The following is a 9,119-nucleotide window of genomic DNA, read 5'->3' as shown; positions in this document are numbered from 1 at the left end:
AAAAAAATCCGCTCCAAGGGTGGTGTGGAAGACGGCAGGCACGCTTGCTGGTATTATCAGAACAGTCAGCTCCACAGGGCGTCGAGATGTCTCCAGAGATAGCGAAGACGCCTGTGATACGAGACTGTCGACACTTAGAAGACCTCTTGGATTAGAGAATGTTCTTGGACTCTCAGTGATCGGAGATTTGGCAGACTCTGGCCCACTTGACAAAGATGCCGCATTCAAGACGTGTGGAGGGACAGCGGCCTTTGCCAGAGTCGTCATCAATGCGTCTCTAGGTGTAGTAAGACGCAAGAGTCCAGCGACCTGAGCAAAGCGCTGATATGCCTTGATGAGATTCCGGAAGTAATGATCATCGAGGGCGGCGTTCAGAAACGTGGAACAAGTGGCGAGCACAGCTGGCCAGCAGCTGTCGACAATGCCAGCCACTGCTCGTACTTTGCCAGCATAAGGTGCATCCTTCGCCTCGAGAGGGTTACTTGGAACGGCTCGAGTGCGGAAAGAGGTTGACCTGTTGCGGGTTGGCTGATCACCTAGAAGCAACGGGTATAAGAGTCAGAATTGTGTCAGGCGGTGCTCAGTCCGAGCGACAGAAACGAGACAGTGCTGCTATCCGTGACGCTATTGCCTCGGTCTTGCACAATCAGCCAGGATCAACACTCACCTTGTGACTCGGCAGCAGAACTGCCTTTCCTGCTTCGAGTGCGCTCATGCTGCACTGTCAATGGAAGGATGACCCTTGCAAGGCTGTCCGAGAGCCCATTCAAACATTCCAGAAGCAGTGCGTATGGGTACGTTTCCGGCAGCGCAGGAGCCTCGCTTTTGTCGAGCTGCTCCATGCATGGCGATTTTGGTAGACTCCATTGCGAGCTGACTCCAGCTACGCTGCTTTCTGCCACGCCCAGTGCTGAGCTGATGACACCAGCCATTCCCCCGGCAGCTTCGAGAGTCGCTTGGTCTGTCGCACTCTGGCCAGGTGAACTCGGTCCTGTGGGAATCGTTGACTGTTGACCAAGGCCAATAGCCGTCGGCTTTTCGGTCGACAAACGTACGAAAGCAGAGAGTACATCTTGAACGATGGGCTTGCCTCCCTCCCTTGAATCGAAGGCCGTATAGGCGTCGATCACATGGTTGCTGTCATCAAAGAAGTCTTTCAAAACCTCGAGAATAAGAGCTCGCTTCCATCCAGGGGAAGAATCTGTCTCCAGTAGTTGCGTGCCCAGATTTAATGCAACCTCACAGTCTCCTGCGAACCTGGCCATATATCTGTCGAGAATAAGGTCAAAAATCCGAAACAATCGCACAGTCACTGAGAAGGGCAATCTCTCCGAAAGGGCTCTGATTATCAAGGGAAACACGTTTGCGCCGATGATCGAGAGCAATTCCTCATGCTCATTGAACAATTCCGGATTCGAATTAACGGAAGACCATATCAGCTCCAAGCTGGATTCAGGTGGCAAGGCGGAGAATTCGACAAATTTGGTTTGCCGACCATCTGCAGCCAATGCTAGGTCGCGAAACACACGATATGCATCGAAAGCAGCAGGTTGGAGTTGAAGAGGCCCATCGTCACCGGGAACTTCCGCTGTCGGAGCGTCGACACTCGGAGCTTTGTCTTCGTTCCAGACTTTCCCAAACACGCTTGTCACGAGTTGTTGCAAGGTGGCTGCAGCGACGCCACTCACGGTGTACTCTCTGGCGGCTTGCAAGGAAGCACATAGCTGGAGGGCGCCACCCAAGAGATGCCCAACCAATTCGTTGGTATAGTTTTGGAGCAGGGTCGGCAGTGCCTGTAGAATCTTCAACTGCACGTCCAGGCCCAGGTCAGCACAGTTGTTGAATGCTTCCAGAGCATCTTGCAGTCTTGACCGCGGCAGTCCTCCGCAAACAATCAATCGCTGCAAGCAAGCAATGCCGCTGGCAGAGAATCGGGTGCTGTGTGTGGCGCATGCTATCAGAAACGGGTCGATGAAGGCAGGCCGACTTCTTAGATCTTGCGTCAGTCAGCTCCAAGAACAGGGCCCGAGATGAGACTGCGGTCTGGGACGACACGAGGCGTGAGGTGCGTGGGCCATCCCACAACACGGCACGGAGTCGTCCGAACATGAGGTGAAGTGAGGAGTAGCAATACATACCGGCCGCTAGTTGTTGCTCCGAAGTGACGGTGATAGACGAGAGTTCCTGCAAAGACTTCTCTGCCGCAGCGCGTAGTTCGGCATTCTTCCTCTTCGATTCCGATATCAAGTTGCCGAGCTCACTGGCCAGCATAGAGGAAGTCATGCTGTCTTGGAGCCGGTCGCTTCAACGCAGCAATCGAGTCAAGGCTGCCGGAACTTCATTTTGTAACATCGACTGTTGTCAACCACTACACCTGAGGCAAAGGAATGCTGTCCAAAGTGAGACGTTGCGTGTCCCGAGTGCACCGTGCTTTCTTCCTGCCTCAGAATCCAGGCCACAATCTTCGGCGACTGGGCCGAACATGAACGCAAGCAGCATCCCCTACAGTACCTAACAACGACACCAACAACTCCTCCTCCACGTCACCGTCTCGAAACCATGTCTGACGGCTCGAATCTCGGCGCAACAGCCAAAGCCGGCGGCGGTCTCGCAAACGACAACGCAAAAACCCAAGAGAAGCCTCTGCAACCTCAGAAACCCGCCGCGCAACTCGAGGAAGATGATGAGTTCGAGGACTTTCCAGTAGAAGGTATCCAAACTCAACCCTTCTGACCGATGGAAGAGAAAGCTAATGCACGGCGTAGACTGGGCCAAGGAAGAAGAAGTTGGACAGCAGGCGGGCAACACACATCTGTGGGAAGAGAGCTGGGATGATGATGACACGACTGATGAGTTTTCGACGCAGTTGAAGTGAGTAGCGCATGTAGACGGAGGAGACTTATGCATGGGAGGCTAACCGTGTCTTTTGTAATAGAGAGGAGTTGAAGAAGATGTCGAATAAGTGATGCGTATCTTTACGCGATCGAACGAGTACGAAGGCAAGCTTGCCGCAACATGATACAGAAAGAGCTATGGAGACGCGAGGGGGGAGAGAGGGTGGCTCAAGAGAAAGAAACAGCCGAAGCACGAATGAGCATCGAGCGCGGGACATGACCGTCTATGATATCAAAGGATTCGCCGCGCATGGCGACATGAAGCTATATTCGGGCCGCTGGGCCTTTTCGCGCACGTTGTATCACTATAGTGCTGCGCAATGATGTCCCGGTAGAGGCACCGATATGACAAAGCTGAGCTTATGCTCACAATCTCGCTCCATCATGCATTCATGGCTTCTCGCTGAGAGCCCTCACACCTGGCAGGTCCTTGCCCTCGAGCAGTTCGAGAGAAGCACCACCACCGGTCGAGACATGGCTGAGCTTGTCCTCAACACCATACTGTGCTGCGACTGTCGCGGTGTCGCCACCACCAATTATCACGATCTTGCCCGCTTGCGCGGCAGCAACAGCGGCATCCATTGTCTTGCGAGTTCCGTTCTCGAACTTCTTCATCTCGAACACACCCGGAGGTCCGTTCCAGAGGATCGTCTTAGCGTTGTCGATAGCCTTCTTGTACAGCTCGATACTCTTTTCGCCGCAGTCAAGACCCATCCAGCCGTCCTGGATGCCATCCTTGTCTTCCGCATAGCCAGTGTTGGCGTTCGCATCGAATTTGTCGGCAGTGATGTAGTCAACTGGGAGCGTGATTTCAACATTCTTGCTCTTGGCCTTGTTGACAAGCTCCTCAACCTTCTTGCTACCAGCCTCATCGAAGAGCGAGTTACCAATCTTCATGTTGTCGAGCACCTTCTTGAAAGTGAAAGCCATGCCACCACAGATGATGAGCGAGTTGACCTTGTCCAACATGTTCTCGATCAGCTGAATCTTGTCCGAGACCTTAGCACCACCAAGGATAGCAAGGAATGGTCGCTGTGGGTTCTCGAGCGCCGCAGCAAAATATTCCAGCTCCTTCTTGACAAGGAAACCGGAGGCCTTCTGTGGGAGGTCAACGCCGACCATCGAGCTGTGAGCACGGTGTGCGGTGCCGAATGCATCGTTGATGTAGATGTCTCCCAGAGCAGTGAGACCTTTCCTGAACTTCTCGACATCTGCTTTGTCCGCCTTGATCTTGTTGCCATCCTTGTCTTTACTTGAGCCCTCCTCTTCAATGTGGAATCGCAAGTTCTCCAGGAGGACAACACCGCCATCTTTCTGTGCATTCACCACCTTCTCGACTTCGGGACCGACGCAGTCGTCGGTGAAAGTGACCTTCATACCCAGGAGCTTCTCGAGCTCTGCTTGGACTGGCTTCAGGCTGTACTTTGGGTTTGGCTTGCCATCTGGGCGGCCCAAATGAGACATGAGCACAACGGCTTTGGCGCCCTTCTCAATGGCATATTTGATTGTTGGGAGGGCACCGACGATTCGCTGGTTGTTGGTGATCTTGCTGTTGGTCTCCTTGTCGAGTGGGACGTTGAAGTCGACCTGCGTATGTGATCATTAGAGTCTCACTCCAGAAACACTTGTTTCTTTACAGCAAGCCAATGCTTTGAAGCTCTTCGGCCTTACTCACTCGGATCAGAACGCGCTTGTCCTTGAGATCAACGTCAGTGATCGCAAGCTTCTTGGTCAAAGACATTTTCGCAGTTCTGTAGAAGTGTTCAATGTGGAGGTTCAGTCGCTTCGTCGCTGTCAACGAATGCGTGTTCGTTGTGATGTTGAAGATCAACGGAAAAAGATGGATGCCCCGCTACCTGCAAAGTGGGCTGTATCCAATAGTCTGACGTATCCCTGCCAAAATCAATTCTGACCGAGATTCTGGACGCAAGCGAGAAAAAAGATCTTAAGTAGTCTTCGTGAACTTGTTCTCATAAGCAAGACGTAACGTACAATGAAGCCCCACTCCCGAGGCTACGCTCCCAAATCAAGACGCCTGATGCTGATTCTCAATATCCGAGATCTTCCCAACGACGCCAAGCTAAGACGAACCCATCCCGAGTGTCTCCGACTGTAGCGTTCCCGTTCCAATGATGCAGCTCGACTGCGCAAAATGCCAAGTGTAGGAGATCATAAGCAAGGAAAGTTCGTATCAAGTGCTCATGCGGCTGGGGAGCGTGGGCCGGCTGGGCTCTCTATCGGTTCATCTGAGGAATTGGTGAGGGAAAGATACGCAGTCCAGAAGATACCCACAGTCGACACGAAAGGCTGTTGCAAGTCAGTCTCGTACTCATACAAGGAGAGCACACGCCCTTGCTTACAATCTGGAACTGAATCGGGATGACTCTGAAGTTCAGCATCTGCACCAACGGCCAGACTATGAAGTTGGCTTTGAGTGCAGGCAAGTAGACGTCCTGAAACTTGCGCATCACAGCCCGCTTGCCACCGCCTTCTGCGACAGTCATGAAGGTGAAGAATGCTGCCAGACCTGTGATACATCGTCAGTACGCCAGTCCATACAAGAACCTATCCCTTCCGACTAACCGCAGGGCGCAAATATGAATTGATCGAGCGCTACGCGCCTGAGCGCATTTGTTGTGCCTTTTCCGCCTTCCACGGGGAACAGTCTTGACAGCCATCCAAACCACTTGTGCTGTACTGGAGCCATTATGAATCCATACGCCATGAATCTTGTCAATCTCTCAAAGTCGAAGGGAGGTGGCCCTCGCTTGGAAACAGGTGTCAGATAATCATCTTCCGGCCAAGGTACCTTCTTGTCCAAATCCTGGATCTCTATTGAGAAGAAATCGTCCTTCGATGCCTCTGGATGCAGAAGTCTCTGTCGTTGGCGGTGTCGGAAAGCTGTGAGTGTCTGGGCCACCGTATCTGCTATACCACCAAGAACCTATGCAAATGCCTCCTATTAGCTAAGTCGGTAGTGGCAGGGTGATGGGATCAGGTCGTACGGCGTTGGTAATCATAGTCGTGAGCACAGGTCGGTTCGCATAGTAGGCATTGAATTTCCGCACTAGTATCGAGACCATGGTCACCTGAAGGAGGGCAATTATGGCGTGTAACAGGGGCTACAAGAGACACAGGTCAGCATAGGTTCTTCACCAAAAGACATTGTCCAGCTCTTTCTGATGGCAAGGTGGTTGCGCCATCCCAGCCTCGGAGGCCATCTCATCTCAGAGAGCCTCTAGGTGAACACATACATATCGTCCATATATATAGCGACTGTTCAGCTGCCGCAGCAGACGTCTCCTCGTTTCGTTCACAACCATCGTAGGTCCAAAAGTCCAAACTCGCCAAATGACGTTTCTCGCGGAGACTGCGCTCGGATTGGCCAAGCACTGTGGAACCTCGACTCTGCGATGTCGCGACTGGATCTCGACCTTGTGTGCTCTTCTGTCAATGTTGTGTAAAGTGTCCAGGTATGTGGTGCCTGGTCGTCCGTCGAAGGAGTCGACCGCTGGTCACATTCAGATCCGCGGCATGCGGCATGCGGCATGGAGTGTGGCTCAGCATGTCTGCACGAGAGATGGGGAAGCTTTCACGCGCCAAAGTTTATGATGAGCACTGTTTGAGAAATGAGCACAACTTGCGCGGGATTTGGTCTCCTTCTCAGAGCACTCTATACATTACTATCTATGCTGATCTTCTGGTCTTTCCAGCTGTGGTATCATCATCCGCTCAAGGCTAAGCATCCATCTACCGCTCTTCCCACATTTCCTTCCTGTGCTCGCACAACGTCCTCGATAACTTCTGTATCGAGGTTAGGAAACATGCTCTGCAATGTCCTAGTCTTGGGTCAGCATTCGCACAAGATTCAGGTGCGAGGAGACTCACTCTACTACGAGTTTGTGCTCCCGCACTCGTAAGGCATGGGCTTGCGCTACTTCTGCACTGGCCTGCTTCGCGGCTGCATCATCGGCGCTCTGTTTCTGCTGAGCGCGTTGACTCTCCGCAGACGTCCTCTGACTGCTACTCTGACTGCTGCGAATCTGTGGCGCCGGACTGAGTCCTCGTGGGGTTGCTCCAGGCTTAGGAGTGCCGCCCTGCCTTGGCTCGCTAGACGCATCGTCCGAAAACATACGTCCGATGCTGCTCAGAGGCTTCTGTATAGTCCGCAAAAGTCCAGTGACAGCATCCACATCATCGTCCTCAGGACTGCTTTGATGAAATTGAGCTTGCTTCTCACTCAAACGTTGACTAGGGTTCCTCTTTGGCGTTGATCTCTCCGCGTCCATACTGTTGCGAGGTGTCACTTCGGGCCTGCTCAAGCCACTCTTTTCAGCCAAGTGCTGCATCGGACCTGTCGTAGTAGTAGAAGAGTGAGACTTTTGCTCATAATCTTCCGCACGATTCTTCTCCGCGATCGCGCTCACTGCCTGCTCGACATTTTTCTCAAATGCTTCGTCGGTAATAGTCAAATTCGTTCTGTCCAGGTTCTCAATGAACGATACTACACCCATCAAAGAAGACATGTAATATCCGGCCTCGCCACCCAGCTTATCGGGATTCCTGAATCTCCAGATGTATTGAACATTGCTTACGAGATTGTCAGGGTGCGCTCGTAGAACTGTATAAATGAGCAAAGGAACGAAAGCGTCGGCAGACTGATCAGCCTTGGCATTTCGCAGAAAGCCAAATATGACTTTGCAGCAATTCAGCACGCAGATCACCTTGTCTCGTGGTGCACGATACGAATTAATCTTCAGCAATTCTTTCTGCGCCAGATTCAGGAACTTTTCGCCTTTCGGGCCCAGAGTCTTGATGTCGAGATGTTCCTCACGAATCCAGCCGTAGATCTTGATCTTCTGAGCAATCACATCATCTCGCTCCACGTCTTCTTGGTGCTGTCCTCTTCTTCCAGGCCCGTGCGGACTCGCTTGGTCGGCCTGAGATCTGTTGGCCCTTTTCCTGGGGCTGGATGAGGTCGGCGCTGGTATGGCGGGAGAAAAGGTCTGAGAGTAAAGCCTGTTCATCACTAGCTTCTCCATTCCTTCTCTGGCGTTGTCGAACTCGGCATCGGAGACCGTACGCCATACTTCACACATTGCCATTTTCTTGGCGATAAACTCCAGGAAGTCACCTATGATCTTCACTTGTTCATGGACCATCCACTGCTTCTTGGCAAACTCGTTCAAGAAGGAGCGAAGAAAGCGCGCGACAGGATCAGCAGTCCTATGCCTTAGCTGCTCCAAGAAACGATGGAAGTCAAAAGGCAGCGCGGGCTCTGGTTCCGGCGATGGAGGAGGCGGCTGAAAGATGGAACCGGCTTTCGCGCTTGCAATTGATGAAGTGTCATCTGCCTTACTCCCTTGCGTAAGTCTGGATGCAATAGAATTGCCGGTGCCTTGCGGACTCAGTGGCGACGGCGAGGCTACGTGCACACTTTGTCCCGTCGTCTGAGGACTGATGGTGTATGACGCATGCGGTTCGAGACTCGACGACCTTGGCGGTAGCACAAGCATGGGCTGGGCGCGCTCTGTGATCGGGGACATGATCTCCTGTTCGCCAATGGAGCCATCCTGGAACTGATCCATGATGGTCTGAATCTCTTCTCCCGTGGCTTCGGCTGTGCCTTGAGGCGGTTCTGGCACGTCCTCCTGGCCATCATCGTTCGCTGGCGGATGTTTCTCATCGTATTCCTCCTCTGCTTGCATAGGCTTCTTCGAGCCACTGTTCTTTCGAGGAGGGGGCGGTGGTGGAGGAGTTTCGGGCAGGTCCAGGTCCCGCTTGTCTTCTGTGGCAATGCTCGATCTCTCATCGCCGCCATGTACCGACAATTCTGTGGCTCTCCTGGCTAAATGCTCACTTGCCTGTCTCTCAATTTCTGCTCTTGACCCAGTATCGTCTTGGGCGACGACCGAGATAGAGGCAGACTGCTCTGGCTCCCGGACGGGTGTGTCCTCGCCCAAATCGATCAGGTCGTCCTGCTCCGAATGTGCAGTGGAGGTCATCGTCGCATTCGTTGATTCGACTTTTCCTTGTCCATGATCGGCTTCCAGGTCAGTCGGCTGTGCGTCGAAGCTGGAGTTGTCAGACAGCGTCTTAGATATAGCAGGTCTCGGTGGTGTTAAAGCGGCATGTTGAGGTGTGTTTGCATGCTCTTCCGGGCCACTCGAGGACATCGACGGCCTGATCGTGTTCTAGTTGTCGCTATTGTATGTATGCTCTTAC

The 9,119-nt window shown here is 52.8% G+C and overlaps 5 protein-coding genes across 5 annotated transcripts in view; 1 reads left to right on the top strand and 4 right to left on the bottom strand.

Annotated features, from left to right (window-relative positions):
* The window catches only part of MYCFIDRAFT_184569 (uncharacterized protein), a gene marked incomplete at both ends in the record, with an annotated part of 5,613 nt that extends 3,330 nt beyond the window's left edge, over window positions 1–2,283 (bottom strand). The window contains 3 exons of the mRNA XM_007922791.1: window positions 43–536; window positions 668–1,846; window positions 2,139–2,283. Of these exons, the coding sequence (XP_007920982.1) occupies window positions 43–536; window positions 668–1,846; window positions 2,139–2,283 (1,818 nt within the window). The remainder of the gene's footprint in view (window positions 1–42; window positions 537–667; window positions 1,847–2,138) is intronic.
* A 104-nt stretch (window positions 2,284–2,387) lies between these two features.
* On the top strand, window positions 2,388–3,094 carry MYCFIDRAFT_169388 (uncharacterized protein; the record flags this gene model as incomplete). The annotated part of the gene is made up of 5 exons (XM_007922790.1): window positions 2,388–2,399; window positions 2,422–2,703; window positions 2,744–2,871; window positions 2,936–2,962; window positions 3,025–3,094. The coding sequence occupies 5 exons, from the start codon at window positions 2,388–2,390 to the stop codon at window positions 3,092–3,094; spliced, it is 519 nt and encodes a 172-aa protein (XP_007920981.1).
* Window positions 2,509–4,782, bottom strand: MYCFIDRAFT_70349 (phosphoglycerate kinase). The gene is made up of 4 exons (XM_007922101.1): window positions 4,570–4,782; window positions 2,936–4,481; window positions 2,766–2,871; window positions 2,509–2,710 (listed from the first exon to the last, which is right to left on the bottom strand). Exons 1-2 carry the CDS (start codon window positions 4,633–4,635, stop codon window positions 3,285–3,287), a joined length of 1,263 nt encoding a protein of 420 aa, XP_007920292.1. The 5' UTR covers window positions 4,636–4,782; the 3' UTR covers window positions 2,509–2,710; window positions 2,766–2,871; window positions 2,936–3,284.
* A 63-nt stretch (window positions 4,783–4,845) lies between these two features.
* MYCFIDRAFT_85739 (uncharacterized protein) lies at window positions 4,846–6,371 on the bottom strand. Its single transcript, XM_007922425.1, has 5 exons — window positions 6,149–6,371; window positions 5,900–6,016; window positions 5,478–5,838; window positions 5,255–5,421; window positions 4,846–5,201 (listed from the first exon to the last, which is right to left on the bottom strand). Exons 1-5 carry the CDS (start codon window positions 6,215–6,217, stop codon window positions 5,094–5,096), a joined length of 822 nt encoding a protein of 273 aa, XP_007920616.1. The 5' UTR covers window positions 6,218–6,371; the 3' UTR covers window positions 4,846–5,093.
* Window positions 6,372–6,624: 253 nt separating this feature from the next.
* On the bottom strand, window positions 6,625–8,191 carry MYCFIDRAFT_13044 (uncharacterized protein; the record flags this gene model as incomplete). Its single annotated transcript, XM_007921458.1, has 4 exons — window positions 6,625–6,733; window positions 6,783–6,908; window positions 7,011–7,169; window positions 7,275–8,191. Coding segments are annotated over 4 exons (1,311 nt in total), but the record flags the coding sequence as incomplete, so codon positions are not given.
* Between the last annotated feature and the right edge of the window lie 928 nt (window positions 8,192–9,119).

This window comes from Pseudocercospora fijiensis (genome assembly GCF_000340215.1).
Source record: "Pseudocercospora fijiensis CIRAD86 unplaced genomic scaffold MYCFIscaffold_1, whole genome shotgun sequence".
NCBI classification, from domain to species: domain Eukaryota; kingdom Fungi; phylum Ascomycota; class Dothideomycetes; order Mycosphaerellales; family Mycosphaerellaceae; genus Pseudocercospora; species Pseudocercospora fijiensis.
This window is presented reverse-complemented; position numbering and strand designations above follow the sequence as displayed.

What these genes read in the sequence shown, in the direction of transcription:
- MYCFIDRAFT_85739 (XM_007922425.1), bottom strand. Translation starts at nt 6,217, where the DNA reads ATGGTTGTGAACGAAACGAGGAGACGTCTGCTGCGGCAGCTGAACAGT. An exon ending in CGACTATGATTACCAACGCC is followed by an intron (nt 5,839 to 5,899) that starts GTACGACCTGAT and finishes GCATTTGCATAG; the next exon opens with GTTCTTGGTGGTATAGCAGA. An exon ending in TCCCGATTCAGTTCCAGATT is followed by an intron (nt 5,202 to 5,254) that starts GTAAGCAAGGGC and finishes GACTTGCAACAG; the next exon opens with CCTTTCGTGTCGACTGTGGG.
- MYCFIDRAFT_70349 (XM_007922101.1), bottom strand. Translation starts at nt 4,635, where the DNA reads ATGTCTTTGACCAAGAAGCTTGCGATCACTGACGTTGATCTCAAGGAC. An exon ending in ACAAGCGCGTTCTGATCCGA is followed by an intron (nt 4,482 to 4,569) that starts GTGAGTAAGGCC and finishes TCACATACGCAG; the next exon opens with GTCGACTTCAACGTCCCACT.